At 49.2% G+C, this 19,333-nt stretch overlaps 2 protein-coding genes across 3 annotated transcripts in view; one reads left to right on the top strand and one right to left on the bottom strand.

Annotated features, from left to right (window-relative positions):
- Cdc37 (cell division cycle 37) overlaps positions 1-8,207 on the bottom strand; it is a 10,963-nt gene extending 2,756 nt beyond the window's left edge. The window contains exons 1-5 of one of the 2 annotated variants that reach the window (XM_021171788.2): positions 7,999-8,207; positions 1,101-1,379; positions 580-688; positions 371-486; positions 169-291 (exon numbers count right to left, since the gene is read on the bottom strand). In XM_021171788.2, the coding sequence (XP_021027447.1) occupies positions 169-291; positions 371-486; positions 580-688; positions 1,101-1,379; positions 7,999-8,100 (729 nt within the window). In that variant the 5' untranslated portion in view covers positions 8,101-8,207. Of the gene's footprint in view, positions 1-168; positions 292-370; positions 487-579; positions 836-1,100; positions 1,380-7,998 lie in introns of both variants that reach the window. The other variant, XM_021171787.2, reaches the window with a different exon arrangement.
- A 90-nt stretch (positions 8,208-8,297) lies between these two features.
- Pde4a (phosphodiesterase 4A) overlaps positions 8,298-19,333 on the top strand; it is a 63,373-nt gene continuing 52,337 nt past the window's right edge. Inside the window, exons 1-2 of the mRNA XM_021171448.2 lie at positions 8,298-8,389; positions 15,125-15,192. The gene's annotated coding sequence lies outside the window, so the exon portion shown is untranslated. The remainder of the gene's footprint in view (positions 8,390-15,124; positions 15,193-19,333) is intronic.

Raw genomic sequence — 19,333 nt, forward strand, 5'->3', positions numbered from 1 at the left:
ACACACACACACACACACACACACACACACACACACACACACAAGTATACATATGTATGGCCATGTTCGGCCACCGTCAACCCCACGTCACCACCTCAAGCCCCTCTGATAAAGATCTGACAGCACGCACTGCACTGTGGACTTCCTGGTGGTACAGGAGCTCATTACCTTGATCTTGGTGAAAAACTGCCGGAAGCAGGCTCGGGGGTCGACCTTCAGACTCTTGGCCAGCTCCAGAATAAACTGCATCACCATGGTCTGGTGAGCTACCTGCTCCATCAGTGCACATTTCTGCCAGGACAAAGAAGTGGGCGGGGGGTCAGCAGGCGCAGTGCCTGGGAGTCCCCGCAGCTGGGAAGGGCACACTTACCTCCTCTACCTCCAGGTCAATGCACCAGATAACCAGGTAGTTGGCCGTTTCCTCACACACCAGGTGGACATTGTCCGACAGGTATTTCTGGCTGTCATCCCAGCGGTGGAGCATGCCTGCAGGGGAGGATGTTGGGAAGATGTCGCAGAGGCCATTGGAAGCCTTTCGCTGGCCTTGACTCCTAACCTAGCCTTTGTGCAGGAACTTACCGAAATGCTTGATCTGTTTCTCATATTTTTCAACGAAGGTCTTGTGTTTCTGCTCCCTTGCCTCCTCTGAGTCCTCCTCTGCCTTCTCAGGCTTGGTATTGACCATGCTCTGTGACAGGGTGAGAGGGCAAGTGGGCTGGGGCAAGGCAGGGGCGCGCCTGGGGTTTGGGGGCCGTGGCCGCCGCGCCCATCCTGTCCACATCGGAGGCGGTGGCGTCGCTAAGTGCATCAAGGTGGCGGAGGCATGGCCGCGGGCCTTCGGGCAGATCAGAGGGTACGGATGGGCTTCGTTGGCCTCCACTAGCCAATCCCAAGCTCAAACTGTCTGTCTGTCCCTCCCTTATCCTCGCACCCCACCCGGTGGCTTTGCCTGGCTCTCACTGTCAGAATTCCTTTTCTAGTTTACTGGGATGGGGAGACAGGGGTGGACCTGGGGTCTTTACAGGCATGTCTAGCCTCCACCACCGAACTGCCCCCAGCTAGCCTGACCGCACTCCATAGTGCTCTTGCCAGTGTCCCACCTTGCTAAAGCCATCTTTGCTGAGCGTGTCCACATTCCAGGGCATGTTCTTCTCCTTTTTGCGCATGTCCTCCAGCTTCTGCTCCCAGCTCCGCTCTTCCTTGCGCAGTTGCTGTGCCTCAGCTCGAAGGCGCTCAAGCTCCACCTGGCCATCGCTCTCAGCCACTTCCAGCTCCTTCAGCTTGCGCTGGCACTCAGCTACCTTGCGCTTGCACTCCCGGCAGCCCCGGTCCAGTTCCTCTTTCTCCTTCTGAAACTGCTCCATGCGTTCCACCCGGGCCTGCAGGCAGGGACAGTCAGCAGCCGGTCATAAAAAGAACTCCTACCCTGCTACCACAGGGGACCAGACAGGCCTGGGTCAGGGACACACCCTGGGCCCTGACTACAGAGCACACAGCCACGTGCTACCCACCCGCTGGCGCCCTGCTGCCACATGTCTATGTTTTTTTGAAGACTAGGTTTAACTAATGAAAACGTTGCTATGTAACAGGATGAACATGAACTCTGATCCTCCGGTCTCTCAAGTGCAGGTGTGAGATAGGCCAACAGGGACTGACTGTGTGTGGGAAGCAACTGAGCAACAAACACCTTGCTCATTTTAATTTTGGAAACAAACAAACAGTAACAAAAACCCAGCAACACGTAAAGGTCAGAGGACAACTGGCATGAGTTCCACTGTGCATGCGCTAGGGATTGAACTCAGGGTGTCAGGCTTGGTGGCAAGTGGCTGTACCCACTGAACCACCTGGCCAGCCCTTGCTTACCATCTTGAGACATCTTGGGTTGCATCACCAGCACCACAAACAAAACCAAAGAAAATCCCAAGTGGAGCACTTCTGTAACCAAGCACTTAGGCGGGCTGAGGAAGGAAGCCTGAGTTTGTACCAGGCCAGCCTAGGCAACTCAGCGAAGACTGTCTTGAAATAAAATGGAAGGCAAAAGGCTTTAATCCCAACAATGGGCAGATGGAGGCAGAAGGATCTCTGAGGACAAGGCCATCCTTGTCTGCAGAGTGAAACCTATGGCAAAACATAAAATAAGCAAGTAAACAAAATAAAATAAATTTTAGGACCAGTGAGATGGTTCAGAAGGTAAAGATGGCAGCTGCCAGGCCTGGTGACCCGAGTGCAGAGAGAAGCAACAGCAAGGCGGCGAGGCTGTGCTCTGACCGCCACGTGTGAACTGTGGTAAATATGCACACACAGATACAGATGCACACACGCACACACACACAGAATAAAGTCACCAAAACTCCATTTATTTACTTATTTATCCATTTAGGTTTTTTGAAATAGGGCTTCTCTGTGTAGCTCTGGCTGTCCTAGAACATGCTTTGTAGATCAGGCTGGACTTGAATTCAGAGATCCATCTGCTTCTGCCCCACGCCCCAGCAGGAAAACCCTCGCATTACAAAGTTGTCCTCCTCTGTGTGTGGACATATACATGTGGAAGTAGGTGTATTCACTTTGCAGTATTAGGGGCTGAACTTAGGGTCAAGTACTACACCCCCAGCCATTTTATTAATGCTTTGAATCTGCTCACACATACATCACAGCACAGGTATGTGGAGATCAGAGGACACTGCCCAGTTCCAGGGATTGAACTCAGACCCCCAGGCTTGGGAGTGGGCACCTTTACCTGGCACCTTTAGCCAGCCCCATTTTGTTGTTGTTTTGCTATGTTGTTGTCTTGCTATGTAGTCTGGAATCCACTATGTAGCTGATGGTGGCTTACACCTGTGGTGAAGCTCCTGACTTATTCCCTTGGACTCCAGTGACAAGCAGCAACACTGTGACCAGCTTCTCACTATAAGACAGTCCCTTGAAGTTGCCCAGGCTAGATCAGAAGTCACTCTGTAGTCTGGGGGTCCCTGCTCTTCCAATCCTCTCTCCTCAGCCTCAGGACAGCCAGGATGACTGGTATATATTACCAGGCAGGCACATGGATCTCATGTCATGTGTCATGATGTCTGTTATTCATTCATTCCTTCATTCATCCATTCAGAGATGGGCCCTTGCATGTGGGCCAGGCTGGCCCTAAGCTCCTACACGCAGACGCTCCTCTTAGTCTTCCCAGCACTGTGATTTCAGGTGTGCAACTTCATCTGCCCCTGGTGTAATTTCCTGAACAGTGTCCTGATAGTGAAAAGTCAAACCCACATGCACGAGTGCTCGCACACTGGGAGAAAAACCAAAGCATGAGGTCAGAGGGTTCAGCAGGAACGCACAGCCAAGCCTGATGACCCGGGTTCGACCCCAGGATCTACAAGGTGGAAGGAGAAAAGTGACTCTTCAAGCTGCCCTGCACACATGCACTCTGGGTGTATGTGTAAAAGCACACCTGTCACACACACACCCTTGATGAAAAGCCCAAGCATTACAGTAAGGAGCACAGGAGGGTAGAAGCTGCACAGGGGATGGCTACAGTGAGACTGCTTTTAGTGACAGGGCTCCCAAACATGAGGCCTGCCTTTACATTCCCAGCACTCAAATAGACTGCCACCTATAACCCCAGTACTGTAGGGAGCAGAGACAGGAGGATGATTGGGACCTGCTGACCCCCAGCCTAGCTCCAGGATCAGTGAGAGACCCTGCTCAAGAGAATGAGCAGAACTGGGAAGCACGACGCCTGTCTCCCGTGTCCTCTATATGAATCCACTTATGTGCACACATGATAAGTCCTGACACAGCAGCCCTGGCCTGCTCTCCTAAGTCACTGACCAGAGCCCAGAGCAGCAGGAAGTTGCCAGGCTGCTGGCTTCTGGAGGACCGCCACCATTCTCCCTAGTGTCCTCTGAGTAGCTGCCAGGGAGGCTGAAGCTAAAAACAGGGACTGTGGTGTTGGTGACAGCAGCCACCTGGCTGGTCAGGCTTATACAAGTAACAGGATGGCATGGGTGTCCCTTACAGAAGAGACACAAAGGTTCTCAGAATTCTGACACCATAGAGCACATTGGAAGGAGCCAGACGAAACCCCACATACCACATGTCTGGCCACAGAGCCTCGGAGGGTGGGCTTGGAACTCACTCCCCCTTTCCCAAACCTCCACATATATATATATATATATTTTTTGGTAGGGATCTACCAGGGACTGAACCCAGTGTCGCCCACTTGCTCCCCAAGCGGCCTGCTACTGAGCTGCACATACTGCACACCACCCTTTTGTATTTCCTAGTTTGACCTGGTGTTGCCTTATGTTGTTGAGGCTGGCCTTGAATGCTGGTCTCCTGCCTCAGCATCCCCAGGAGCTGGGAACACAAGCCTGCAACAGCAGGTCAAGCCAGATTTTTAAAAAATTTATTTATTTATTTATTTTATTTAAACAACAACAACAACAACAGAATTTCTCTGCCCTAGCTGTCCTGAAATTCCTTCTCTAGGCCAAGCTGGCCTTGAACTCACAGAGATACACCACAGCTTCCCAGTGCTGGGATCAAGGGTGTATGTCCCTACTGCTTGGCTAATTTCAAATTTTAATTTATTGTGTGCATGGTGGCAGGAACAGATGTGTGCCATAGTGTGGTTGCGGAGGTCAGAGGACACCCTGCAGTTGTCCCGTCTCTCTTGGAATCAAACTCAGGTGACCGGTGCCTTCCCCCACTGAGCTACCTTGCAGGGCCCCTGCTGTTTATTTTTACATGGGTGCTCACCTTTGCTATGTGGCAAAGGATAGCTTGAGTTCCTGACTCTTCTGCCTCTCTCTCACTCAAGTGCTGAGATGACAGCCGTGCACTATCACATCTGGCTTCAAATGTTTTCTGAAATCACAAGCACCTAAGCAGTGATGGCAGGAACTATCCCAAGAGAAGCAGTTGTTAAACACCAGGAACTTACATACTGCACAGAGCACCTGGGTCCTACTCCCATCTCAGGAAAGTCAGAGCAGTCAGAGAGCCCTCCAAGTCAGAGCACACCAGGGTCACAGACCTGAAATGTGCGCTGTCAAGGTCTGCTCAGCGCTTAGGAATCCAGCCCCTCACAGATGGACATAGAACACGGTAAAGTCAGCGTGTACACCAGAGACTGCCTGTCCTTCCACATGTGCTAGGGCAGTTGGTCCCACTTCCCTCCTCAGTATTACAGCCATGGCAGCAAGACAGGAAACAAAGTCTGTACCAGCAGGCCAGAGGCCTCCCTCCCACCCGGCAGGCCCCAACTGTTTTCTACCCAGGAGGAAGACAAACCTTCACAGAACAGAAATAGGTGTTCCCGGGAATGGTTCTGCAGCTGTGTGTGGCTCTTCAATGCTTCCTAATACAATGCTATGCGAGGCACTGGGCTGCTCTGCTGCCACACACTGCTGCCTGGCAGGTGGTCTTCCCAGGAAACTGGAAGGAATAGGTGTGTGGGTGGGACTGGGAGCCAAATGCTGGATTTGGGGAGGATGGGGAAGGATTTTCTAGGAGTAATGAGGAGAAGTTTTCCCCAAGAAGGTGGGATGCAAAATTCCTAAATGGAAAGTACCTGCCCTCAGCTTGAGAGTATAACAAGCACAGGGGCCAATGAGAGGGCTCAGTGGGAAAAGGCCTGCTACCAAGCCTGATGACTTGAGTTTGATCCCAAGAACCCACATGTAAGGAGAAAGTGGACTCTATCAAGTTATCCTTTGACTGCCACAAGGGTACCACGGCACATTTACACACACATAAGAATGAACACACACAAAAGAATTAAGATGTAACTTAAACAAAGAGTGTAAGACACACAAGTATATGGGTATAGATGCTTTAATTTGGGGAGCAGCTTAGGCCATTGTCTCTTTACTGCTGCGACAGAGTTGGAGCCCAGTACCTCTTGCATGCTAGAGAAGTACTCTACCACTGAACCACACGTCCAGGCCACCCTCACATCTTGGTAGTATGCTACAGGCCTGCAGGTAATAATGGCACAAGTGAGGGTCAAGAGCATGGCTTGCTCACACTTGGTCTCACACTAAGGTCTCAATCTGGGGCATCTGTTTTGGACAGATGTAAAACTGCAGAGGACTGTATTTTATTTGCTTGGTGGTTGACAGGATCCCCTGTAGCCTGTGCCAGTCTCACACTTACCGTGGCTGATGACTTTAAACTTCTGACCCTCCTGCTTCAATCTCCCCAGTGCTCGGACTACAGGCCCGCCCCACCATGGGTAGCTTTTAAGCAGTGCTAGAGATGGAGCCCAAGGCAATGCCATACAACTGAACTCCAGCCCATTTGGTTTTTGAAATTGTCTCATGTAGTTCAGGCTAGCCTAGAATTTGCCCTATATTGAGGACTGACTCTGAATCCCAGATCCTCCTTCGTCCGCCTCCTAAGACCTGAGTTTACAGGTGTGCTACCATGCTCAGAAAGTAAGGTGATGTGGGACAATATCTGGGAGGTCCAGAGTTAACTAGGATGCTCTGAACCCTGGAGAGAGACAGATGAAGCTGGAGGGAACGGGCAGGTAGGACAGGACAGGCTTGGTTTTCTGGGTTGGGAGCTGGTGAGCTGTCTTTTCTTTCACTTCCTCCCCTCCCCCCTCTCTTTCTTTGTCCTACCCAACCCCCGGCCCCATCCCTCCAGACAGGGTTTCTCTGTGTAGCCCTAGCTAGCTGTAGAACCCTCTGTAGACCAGGTTGGCCTTGAACTCACAGGCCTGCCTGCCTCTGCCCCCTGAGAGCTAGGATTAAAAATGTGTGTCATCATCATCTGGCTCCTGGTTTGGTGAGTTTTCAATGATGGCTACAGTTCATACAGGAGCCATGGTGGGCAGGAGGGGGTCTACTTACTATACTAGAAGGAGCAGAGGTTCTAACAGGAAGTTAAGTGGGTGGGGTTTCCTGGAGTAACGGGAAATAAGAGTCTACAGGAGGTGAGAATAAGGAGAGCCACTGGAACTGAATGATGGGCAAGAGGGGAGATGGAGGTTAAATACAGAGGATAAGGGGGCTCTGGTCTATAACCTAGGGAAAGGGATCCTGGACTGGGGAATCCCAGCTGCAAGAGATTGACAGTTAAATTAAGGGCTCATTTAGTTTGGAAGTTGGGGGGGGGGGTCGTCTCTGGGCCTTAATGGAAATTCATGCCTAAGATCCTGGGAAGTAGATGCCATAATCAGAAGTTTTGTGGCTCCAGATTATAGGTGGTGAGGAGAGGCAGAAGGGAGACGTGCAATATGAAGTGGGTGCGTGGCTGGGCTATGAGACCACCTAACAGAACCTGGGGTCTAGACTCTGAGGAAGAACAGAAGGTTCCGCACAGGATGGTGGGGACCCTACAAGGGTCAGCTTGGGGATGGGGAGAGGCAAGACTCTGACTAAAGTATTACCAACTGATAAAATGGCTCAGAGTGTAAAGGTGCTTGTGGCAACGTGGGGTAACGAGTTCCACAGCCAGTTCCAACATGGTGAAAAGAGACGCCCAATTTCTGCAAGTTATCCTGTGATCGCCATAGGCATGCTGTGCCACGTGCACACGGGAACACACACAATAAGTAAACTTACAAAGAGAAGAGAACCGTAGCACAGAGAGAACGCCTGGAGATACAGGTGAAGAATTACGGTGAAGAAGCCAGGAGTCCTGGGATGGAATTAAAAAGTCCGGCCTTGCATGAAGGCACATGTCTCTAATCCCAGTACTGGGAAGGCAGAGGCAGGAGGATCTCTGTGAGTTAGAAACCAGCCTGTTCTACACAGCAAATTCTAGGCCAGGGAAGGCTACACAGTGAAATTTTGTTTCAAAAAAAAAAGAAAGAAGGAAAAGAAAAGAAAAGAAAAAGAAAAGAAAGAGAAAAGTCTAGATTGTGGAGCAGGCGGCTCCAGATGTCAATAACTAAGGTCTCCCCCGCCCCCACGCCAGGTGGCCTGGGGAAGAGGTCAGAACTCTAGAGCGGGGGGTCCCGGGAGTGGGGGGGAAGGGGATGAGCGCGCACAGCCCCACCTGGTGCCGCCAGCGGAAGAGGCTGGCCGTGTCTATGTTGGGGTGCGTCTCGTCCTCATCGTCCGACACCTCGATGTGATCCCAAACGCTGTAGTCCACCATCTTCGCTTCGGAGGCCCGGACTGGCTCCCGGGGCTCCACACGGCCGGGCGCTGAACAGGGACCCACAAGGGCTAGAGAGTCCGCTCGGCGAGCCCCGCCCCTTCCGCTTCCGCCCAGGGCGCCGCGCAGGACGGCCCCGCCCCAGCGTCGACGCGTGACGTTACGTCCTTAGCAACGGGAGTCGGCGGCATTGGCAACCAGAGGTCTTCTTTAAAGGGCCAGGAGTACGTGGTGAGGCCTTCTGGAAGTTCCCGCCGAAACCAGACTGACCATCCTTTAGAAACAAAAGGTTAGTCGCGTTGGGCGTGGTGGCCCACGGTATTCCAAGTACGCTAGAGGCAAAATCAGGTGGCTCTCCAGGAGTTCTAGTCCAGCCAGGGCTACATATTGAGACTGTCAAAAAGTCAAAATTGGCTGGGCGGTGGTGGCGCTATGCCAGCACTCAGGAGGCAGAGGCCGGCGGATCGAGGCCAGCCTAGCCTACAGAGTGATTTCCAGGACGTCAGGGTTGTTACACAACCTAAAAGTTTTTAGAGGTTGTTACAATACTCTAAAAAAAAGTCAAAATTGAGGCCGGAAAGTTGGCTCAATAGTTTGGAGACTGGCTGGTCTTCCAGAGCACCCGGATTCTGTTCCCAACACCTACATGGCCGCTCACACCCATCTGTAAGTCCAGCCCAGGATATATTACGTCCCCATCTGGCCTTTGACTACACCAGGCATGCATGTGGCGCACAGATATACTTGCAGACAAAACATTAATACACAATTTTTTTTTAATCATGTTTGCCCTTAATTCTCGCCCCCTGCCCCCCCACCACCACCAGACAGAGTCTCACTGTATAGCTCTGGCTGTCTTGGAATTCACTATGTAGACCAGGCTGACTTCAAACTAACAGATCTTTCTACCTCTTCTCCCCAGTGCTGGGGCTAAAGGTGTGCCCCACTATGCCAGATCTGCCCTTAAATTTTTTAAAATATTTATTTGTTTGTTTGTTTTGAGACAGAATTACTCTGTGTAGCCTTGGCTGTCCTGGAACTCACGCTATAGACCAGAATAGCCTAGAACTCAGAGCTCTGACTGCCTCTGCCTCTGAAGATTAAATGCTGGGACTAAAGGCATATAGCAGGACCACCTGGCTAAATAAATAAGTAAATAAATAAAAATTTAAATTACATCTTAGGGGCTGAAGCGATTACTCAGTAGCTAAGAGCACTGGCTGCTCTTTCATAGGACCCAGGTTCAATTTCCAGCACCCATATAGCAGCTCACATCTGCCTGTAACTCCAGCTCCAGAAGGTTTGACACTCTCACATAGACATATATGCAGACACGATACACATAAAACAAGTCAGCTGTCCTGGACTTGCTTTGTAGACCAGGCTGGCCTCAAACTCAGAGATCCGCCTGCCTCTGCCTCTCAAGTGCTAGTATTAAAGGCGTGGACCACCATGTTCAGCTAAATAAGTAGGTTTTGTTTTGTTTTTTTTTAAAAAAAAAAGATTTTATTTATTTATTATATGTAAGTACACTGTAGCTGTCTTCAGATCTCATTAAGGATGGTTGTGAGCCACCATGTGGTTTCTGGGAATTGATCTCAGGACCTCTGGAAGAGCAGTCAGTGCTCTTAACCGCTGAGCCATCTCTCCAGCCCATAAGTAGGTTTTTAAAATGACATTTTATTAATTTGGTATGTGTTTGTACACACGTGAACGTCAAAACAACTTTCTGGAGTCAGTTTTGTTCCACCATGTGGATCCCACTGATCAAATTCAGTTCATCAGGCTTGGTGGCAAGTGCCACTAAACTGTCTCCCCAGCCTCAGTCCTTTAAAGAAAAAGTCTGGCCAGGGAGTGGTGGTGCACGCCTTTAATCCCTGCACTTGGGAGGCAGAGGCAGGCGGATTTCTGAGTTAGAGGCCGGCCTGGTCTACAGAGTGAGTTCCAGGACAGGAAGGACTGACTATACAAAGAAACCCTGTCTTGGGGAAAAAACAAAACAAAACCAACAAAAAACAAAAGAAAAAAAAAGAAAACAAAACCAAAAAAGAAAAAGTCTGAGCACGCTCGTGTGTGTGTGTGTGTGTGTGTGTGTGTGTGTTAGGCACGCACACCAGGCAGGGTGCACAATGTGAAGGTCTTAAGATAATTTACTGGAGTTAGTTCTCTACCTTGTGGGCCCTGTGAATCAAATTTTAGTCGTCCAGCTTTGGTAGCCAGCATCTTTACCCACTGAGCCAGTACTTAAGTATTTTCTTACTCAGCTCCAGTACTTAAGAAATTACATTCATTGATTGGTGGTGGTGGCACACTCTGGAGGTGGAGGCAGCCAGCTTGTCTACCTAGTGGGTACCAGGATAGCCAGAGCTGTAGAGAGACTGTATCTCAAAAGAAATAGATATTAGATTTATTTATTTATGGGGAAGATGGTGAGTTCTAGAATGCACACGTTGAAGTCAGAAAACAACTTCCGGGAGTCAGTTGTCTTCTTCCTCAATGGCGATCCCAGGTATTAAACTCATGTCTTTAGTCTTGGTGGCGTGGCAAGCGGAGCGCCCTCTGACTTAACCCTGCTCTAGGACAGAAAGCAGTATTTCAGTCAGGGTTGGTACATGCCGGATGCTACAGACCTGTCCTTGTGTGGGGATCAGAAGCAGATGGTGATTAACACAGTCTTCATACTCCACCACCACCACCACCACCACCACCACCACCACCACCACCACCACCACCACGCGCGCCACTCCCACTCGTAAGCAGCCCTCCAGAATCCCTCACCTAAAAATGGCTCCTTTCTCCGCCTCTGGGTGTCGCTGAGGTTTAAGCAGCGACAGTGTTGACAGCCCTGCCCCCAGGGGGACCCCGAAGGCACTGGACAGGTCTTTTCTGGTCTTCACTTTCTGGAGTTGCCCACAGCCTCTTCCAGCTCCCCTTAACCTCTGTATTTAGGCTGGGTCTTAAAGGAGTCCATTTTATCTTAGTTTGAGGTACTCAGGGTCGCACATCCCTTTCAATGCTTTGATACAGGATTTAGAAACTCACGATGCCTCCTGGAACCAGGATTATCCCAGATTAAGGGATGTATTCCGCTGCGGTGGTGTCTGGTGGAAGGAAAGGAGTGCTCTCTGTTTGGCTTGGGAAGGACCCCTCCCCAACCTTTCAGGAGCTGTTGGAGAGGGGGCTTTCTGAAACGAATAAAGATCTGCAGATTTGGGGGTGTTTCCTGCCCATGGAACCGCAGGTGTGGTGGACATAAAAATCCTTACCCTCTGTGGCCCCTCCCCCTCGCGCTCAAACTCCTTAGTGGGTGGGAAGAGCTGGAGAGTCCCCTTTCTCTTCCCCCTCCTCTTCCTCAAGCTTGGCAATTCAGCACAGCAGCAGGAGCAGTCTATCCCAGCCTGGGCTCGCGCATGACGGACATACATCTGGAGGGTCTCCCATATACCCACACCTAGCAGCAAAGGGTCTGACCCCAGGCCAGAGAGGGCGGGGCTCTTCTCTCCAGCCCCTTTTCCTAGCAAGGTAAGTTTTGGATTGTCAGCTGTGTAGGGAAGTGGGTGGGGGCGCTGACTCCACGAAGGTAGGACATCTAGATCATGGATTTCCTCTAACTCTCCCAAGAAAGCAATAATCCACTCCACTCTTGGCTTGGTACGTTCCTGTAGGGTCTCCACATCACCTCATTCTGTGCTCTTTGTGTGTGTGTTCCCAACTAGGTTCCTGACACTGGCGCTGCCTAATGGCTGGGAACGGGGACCTCCGGTGACATCACCAAGCATTGCCAGCTGTGTCCAGCCCCTGGGGACTGGGAAAGACACTCAAACCGGAGTTACTTAGAGATGGTTCCCTCTCTTCAATCCCTGGTGGCCCACCTTCCCCCAGAGCAGAGTGCTAGGGTGTGTCCTGTTTCTTTGTAGTGCTGGTATCCTCTACAGTTTGGGGGCTGGGCTAAGGCTGGAGGCGGGAATCCTCACTGCAAACACCACTTAGCTGCAGTGAGATTTCAGAGATCCCAGCCATTTGTTGTGTGTTCCTGCGCTTCTATTTCTTCAGCTATTTAGAGGCTGAGAGTAAGGCAGGCCAGGAGCCAAGCATGCCTTTGCTCCAAAATCCACTTCTTTGTTTATTTCATTCCTGTCCCTAACTACCTACTGTAAACACCAGCCACTTTGGCCAGACCATAGTTGCAGCAAAGGAGACACACTTAGGTCCCTGTTTCTGCTTGGCCAGGGAGCAAGATCCATCTATAAACAAGTCTTTGTATATAAACTAGACCATTATAAGGAAAATTCTGCCAGCAATGGAGGTGCTGGCTGACTGACATCCCAGCACTTGGGAGATAGAGGCAGCAAGGAAGACTGAGAGCTCCAGGCTGACAATGGGGTTTGAGGCCAGCCTAGGCTTCAGGAGATCCAGTCTCAAAACCAAAGTCTTTCCTGGGATGGTAACCCTCACATTTAACCCCAGTACTCTAGAGGCAGAGGCAGACTGTTGTGAGTTCCAGGAAAGCCTTGGCAACAGGATGAGTTCTGGGATAGTCAGGGACACAGTGAGACCCTGTCTTTAAAGAAAAAAAAAATCCTGATTAAGTGAAAGGAAATTAAAATTCAGACTTGATTCAGATAATTAGACAACAGGAAAAAAGGGTTATCATGAACCAATTAGCTACTCTACCTGGCTTTTTTTGTTTTTGAGACAGGGTCACAAGTTCCCTAGGCTGATCTTAGACCCCTGACCCTCCTGCCTCTCTCCCCAAGTGCTAGGAAGACAGGTGCTAGCCACCCTGCCTTGCTGCTCTCTTACATAGGATTTGAATCATCATTCTTATAAAAATGAGTAAGTGGCTAAAAAGATGGCTTAGAGAGTAAAGGTGCTTACCACCAAGTCTGCAAATAGAAGATCCGCATGGTGGAAGAGAGAGCCGACCCCTGTCTTTGAGCTCCACACATACACTGCTATGCATGCCCGCCCTTCCTGTCCCCACATAAAGAAATAAATGGAACTGTTTTTTCTTTTTTGTTGTTGTTTTGGGTTTTGTTTATTTCTCTAAGACAGGGTTTCTCTGTGTACAGATCCTTGGCTATCCTGGAACTCACTTTGTAGACCAGGCTGGCCTCAAATTCACAAAAATCCACCTGTCTCTGCCTCCTGAGTGCTGGGATTAAAGGCATGCACCACCATATCCAGCTAAATGTAATTTTTTTTCAAGTGGAGAAAAAGAAGGTAGGAAAGAAAAAGTAGTGTGTGTCTAATCCCAGCACTCAGGCAGTCCCAACAGAAGGGCTGGAATTCCAGGCCGGTCTGGGCCCTGTGTGAGACGGCCTCTTAGTTGTACAAAGGAATGGTTATGGACAGTTAAGAAAGTAGCCTTACCTATAGAGACCCAACTGAGCCCAGGGCCTGGCCTGCTGGACTCGGGAGACAGGAGCTGGATCTTTGGTTCTAGGTCAGTGAGGGCTGCATCGAGAGACCTGTCACAAAACCAAAAGCAAACAAGTGACTCCATTTAAAAAGCTGGAGCCATGAGACAGATGAAAAGATGTTTCCAACTGGCTGCCCAGGGAGAGCAGCTATGGGAGGTGAATTTCTCTGCCAACACACAGGCTGTCTAATCCATACAAAGCTATTCTCCTACTGAACATGCATGCCGTAGAGAGTGGATTCTGATGTGGCCCTGGGTATTGAGGGACTGAACAAGGGTTTGTTCTCAGACCCCATTCCCTTTCTCTTTGCAGGGCTGGGAATGGAGCCCAGGTCTTTGGGGAGTCGAGTGCTGACACTGAGCATACCCACCCACTGGTTCTGACCTGGCCTTTCGTGCATATTCCTTTCCTTCACTAATATACTAATTATGCATAAGCATTAGTACAGGTTTTTTTTTTTCTTTTTTTTTTTTTTTTTCCCCGAGACAGGGTTTCAGCCAGGTATAGCCCTGGCTGTCCTGGAACTCACTTTGTAGACCAGGCTGGAAATCTGCCTGCCTCTGCCTCCCGAGTGCTGGACTTAAAGGCATGTGCCACCACGCCTGGCTTAATACAGGTTTTTTAAAAAAAGATTTATTTATTTATTTATTTATTTATTTATTTATTTATTTATTATATGTAAGTACACTGTAGCTCTGTCTTCAGACCCACCAGGAGAAGGCATCAGATCTCATTACGGATGGTTGTGAGCCATCATGTGGTTGCTGGGATTTGAGTTCATGGCCTTCAGAAGGGCAGTCAGTGTTCTTAACCGCTGATCCATCTCTCCAGCCCCATGGCAATTCTTTATTACCAATCAAAGCCAACTCGGGGCAGGGACCCTCATATCTGGAAGCTCAGCTTTAAGAGCCAAATTAAGACAAAGTATTAGGACCAGTTCTCAACATCTCACAAATGAGAAGACCTGAGTTTGATCCTGGTATTCCATGGTGGAAGCAGAAAGCTGCTGACTCCTGAAAGTTCTTCTGCAGCCTCTGCATGAGGGCAGTGGCACATGTGTCCACCTACACTCAGTTCACACACACACACACACACACACACACACACATTTAAAAAGTAGTTTAAATGTTAAGTTAGATAACATTAACAGGGTGAAGGGATCCAGGATTTAAAAGAACATAGAATACTTTGAGACACTTTCTAGGTGGTAAGAAAAGAATGTACAAAGGTCCTGAGGTCTGAATACTTTTTAAGTATTTAGGAATGGCAAGGAGACTAACAGAGCCAGCCTCTCTGAATGTTTTATGGCCTCTCAAGGACACCCTGTACCTCTCTCCCTGTGTAGCCCTGGCTGTCCTGGAACTCACGCTGTAGACCAGGTTAGTCTGGGACTCAGAGAACAGTCTGCCTCTGCCTCCCAAGTGCTGGGACTAACGGCATGTGCTGCAAAGCCCGGCCATAGCAATTACTATAATAAATAGGATGGCAGCTGGCATTTTGTGAGTGCCTAGACCATGTGTTCAGAGTTTCCCTTGCCTTATCTTTTTTATCCTCACATCAGCCTCAGCATATATGAGCTAAATAGTACCTTTATGTTACAGGTGAGAAAACTGAAGCCCAGAGAGGCCGGGTGATTTATCCAGGGTAACATCACCAGGACGTGGCAGAGGTAGGATTTGACTGCAGCCATGCTGTTATGATTATAGAATCTAGGTATCATACTTCAAGCTCTGTTCTCTATAGGGCTAAGCATAGCGGTGTGCATAGAGAGAGAAGGTGCCTTTCTTCCTTTTTTCTAGAACCCGAAGAACAGAAACCTATGCTAACAGACTCTCTTTCCTTCTAGAGCCTTCAAAACCCAGAGTGTATTACCAGACTCTCTTGCAGCTACACTCATTCTCTCCCTGCCCCCTTTAAAAAAAAAAGGCTTACTTATAGATAAGTACACTGTAGCTGTCTTCAGACACACCAGAAAAGGGCATCAGATCTCATTACAAATGTCTGTGAGCCACCATGTGGTTGCTGGGATTTGAGCTCAGGACCTTTGTAAGAGCAGTCAGAGCTCTTAATCGCTGAGCCATATCTCCAGCCCCTCTTCTTCCCTTCTTTCATTCCACAGCCTTTAAAAGAGTAGAGAGATGGCTCAGTTGATGCTCTTGTAGAGGACCCAGGTTCAATTACCAGCACTCACATGGCAGGTTACAGCCATCTGTAACTACCTGAAACTCCAGAGCATTTAACCATGATACATACAGACAAAACACCTATATACATAAAATATAAATAAGAAGTCTAATGTACCCACATGTGAATGCACCCCATACACAGGTTCATATACATGAAAACAGAACATCAGAGCCAGATGTGGTTGTGCAGGCCTTTAATCCTAGTACTCAAGAAGAAAAGACAGGTAGATCTCTGAGTTCAAAGCCAGTCTGGTCTACACAGTGAGTTCCAGGACAGTCACAACATTTCTTTCTCCCAGAGCCTATGAAACTGTAGTACCAGAGTCTCTTGCAGATACACTGCATTATTCCCTTGTCCCTTCCTTATTTTAGCATTCTTTACGTTTGTCTGTGGGAGCATAAAGAGAGGGTGCCATTGCCCCATACAATCAGAAGACATTCATATTCAGCTTTTCTACCTTACATTGTATTACCATCTCAGCCATTGCAATAAGACAAGAAAAAGAAGCTAGGAAGAATTAGTTTTGGTGTTCTGTAACATGGAGGGGGGTGACAGTGTCCAACCATGTCTAACTGGGCACAGTGACACATGACTGTGGTCTTAGATACTTAAACTAAGGCAGAAGAGCTTCATGATCCTAGGAGCTGGCAGCCAACAGGACAACATAGAATGTGCAATCTCAAAAAGTGGAAAGATTCAGGCTTGGCGGTTCACATCTGTCTCAGCACTTGGCAGACTGAGTGAGGAAGACTTTGAGTTTGAGGCCATCCTGGGCTATGTATCAGAATTCTCTCTCACACACACCACATCATATACCATATACAAAAGCAGGGAGCATCATATAGCTTAATAGCCGCATGCCTGTCTGCACTCATGAGACTCTGGCTTTGATCCTTAGCATCTCACTCACTTTCCACCCCAAGTCTTAGTCATTTGTGATAGACTGGAAATTATCTGAGTCCCATCACACAGAAATAACTTAGTAGGATGTGGTAGATATAGCTGTAATCAAACACATAAAAACTGGATGCACAGCCGGGCATGATGGCGCACACCTTTAATCCCAGCACTCGGGAGGCAGAGGCAGGTGGATTTCTGAGTTTCAGTCCAGCCTGGTCTACAAAGTGAGTTCCAGGACAGCCAGGGCTATACAGAGAAACCCTGTCTCGAAAAACCAAAACCAACCAAACAAACAAACAAAAAAAAGCTGGATGTACATGGGCTGGAGAGATGCCTCAGCGGTCAAGAGCACTGACTGTTCTTCCAGAGGTCATGAGTTCAAATCCCAGCAACCACATGGTGGCTCACAACCATCTGTAATGATATCTGATGCCCTCTTCTGGTGTATCTAAAGACAGCTACAGTGTACTCATATACATAAATAAATCTCAAACAAACAAACAAAAACTTGGAGGCTCACTAGTTGGTGCCAACACAACTTTAATTCCAGCACTCAAGAAGCAGAGGCAGGTGGGTTTCTGAGCTCCAGGCTAGCTTTGTCTACAGAGAGAGTTCCAGGACAGCTAGGGCTACACAGAGAAACACTGTCTATAAAACAAAACAAAACAAAACAAAACAAAACAAAACAAACAATCTGGAGGCAGAAGAATCAGGAATTCAAATTCAGCCTGGGCTTCATAGCAAGTTTGAAGTCAGCCTGCGCTATGGGAAACCCTGTCTGGGGGGTGGGGGGGGGGGATAAAATGTTCTTCCCTGTCTGAAGCTGATTCCTTTCTTTCTTTTCTTTTTCTTTCTTTTTTTTTTTCTGTTGTTGTGGGGTTCTTTTGTTGTTGTTTATCTTTTGTTTTTCAAGACAGGGTTTCTCTGTGTAGCCCTGGCTGTCCTGGAACTCACTCTGTAGACCAGGCTGGCCTTGAACTCAGAAATCTGCCTGTCTCTGCCTCCCAAGTGCTAGGATTAAAGGTGTGCACCACCACTGCCTTATTTTACTTTTGAAACCGTTTCTCTGTGTAGCCCTGGCTGTGCTGGGTGGGACACACTATGTAGATCAGGCTGGCCTCCAACTCAGAGATCTGTCTGCCTCTGGGGTATTAGGATTAAAGAAGTCCACCCCACACCCAGCCTAATTTTTGAAAGAGTCCCATACTGAACTGGAAGATCATAATTTCTTTCTTTCTTTCTTTTTTTTTTTTTTTTTTTTTTTTTTTTTTTTTTTTGGTTTTTCGAGACAGGGTTTTTCTATATAGCCCTGGCTGTCCTGGAACTCACTTTGTAGATCAGGCTGGCCTCAAACTCAGAAATACGCCTGCCTCTGCCTCCCAAGTGCTGGGATTAAAGGCATGTGCCACCATGTCCTACCTCAGAATTTCTTTAGAATAGCTTGCCATTGTGCCCCAGGATCCTCATGCCCACCTCCCATTGTAGCATGGAGGGTTACAGGTGCACCCCTCCATCCAGCTTTTACATGGGTGCTAGGATCTGAACTCAGATCCCCAGGCTTACACAGCAAGCACATTTCCCTCAGCCCAGGCAGCTGATATGCCAATGTAGGCAGATATAGGTCAGAGATATAGGCAACATAGGCAGTAGTAGTAATAACAACAACAAAAATAACAAAACATCACTGCGGCCCTCCCTGCTGCTGAAAAATTAAAGCACTCTATAGAAGAACAGAAGTTTTAGTGGGCATGTCATTTTCCTTTGGGGCCCTTGAAGATGAGACAGCACTCAGTGGAGGATGGCATATACGAAGCAGAAACCCCCCTAGTGAATGCCTTTACTACTCAGAAGGCAGAAGCAAGTGGACCTGTGAATTGACGACCAGCCTGGTCTACATAGTGAGACCTTGGGGTTTTTGTTTGTTTGTGTCTTGTTTTTTGGGGTCTGGAGATGTACTTCAGATGGTAGAGCGCTTGCATAGCATACTGTGCAGGAAGCCCTAAACTAGACCTATTAGACGGGTTTAGTATTGCAAACTTGTAATCCCAGCACCGAAGTGAAGGAAGAGGGATAAGATATTCAAGGTCATAGGGAGGAAGTCTGAGGCTAGCCTGAGCTACATGACACACTGTCTGGAAAGAACTGAGGTTCAGAGAGGTAAAATCAAAGATCCATGGTCACCAACCCACATCTTCAGTGCCAGGGTGCGAAGGTTGTCAGCCGGTCTCTCCCTCCCCCGTCACCGCAAGCTGTGTCTGTGTCCCTGTCTGTCTGTTTCTATTTCCACCAGTCCCTGTCTGTCTCCGCGCCTCTGCCTTGTGCGTCCCCCATCTGTGCCCAGAAGCCGCCGTCTCTCTCTGAGCCGGCCCCCGCACACCGCAGCTATTTCGGGGATTTTGGGTGTAGCAGAAAGCCCGACAGCTCGAAGGAGCGCTTCCTCCGGCCCCCAGCTCGGACCACGCGCAGCACGCGGCCGGCTCCTCCGTGGGATTCCCGGACAGGGAAGTCCCAGCGTGGGGCCGCGAGGAACTAGCAGTGGGGCCACTGCGCCTCCAGAGGCCTGCCGCCGCACCTGCACCCTCTCTAGCGCGCGTGCGTCACCGGTCATCATGGTAACCAGAGGACGTCATCTCCGCAAGCTTTGCGTCAGCTGTTTGCTGACGTCCGCCGACGTCACACACACCTTTGGGAGAGATGAGCGAGCGATAGGTGAAGGGGCTGGG

The sequence above is a fragment of the Mus caroli genome, chromosome 9, assembly GCF_900094665.2.
Source record: "Mus caroli chromosome 9, CAROLI_EIJ_v1.1, whole genome shotgun sequence".
NCBI lineage: Eukaryota > Metazoa > Chordata > Mammalia > Rodentia > Muridae > Mus > Mus caroli.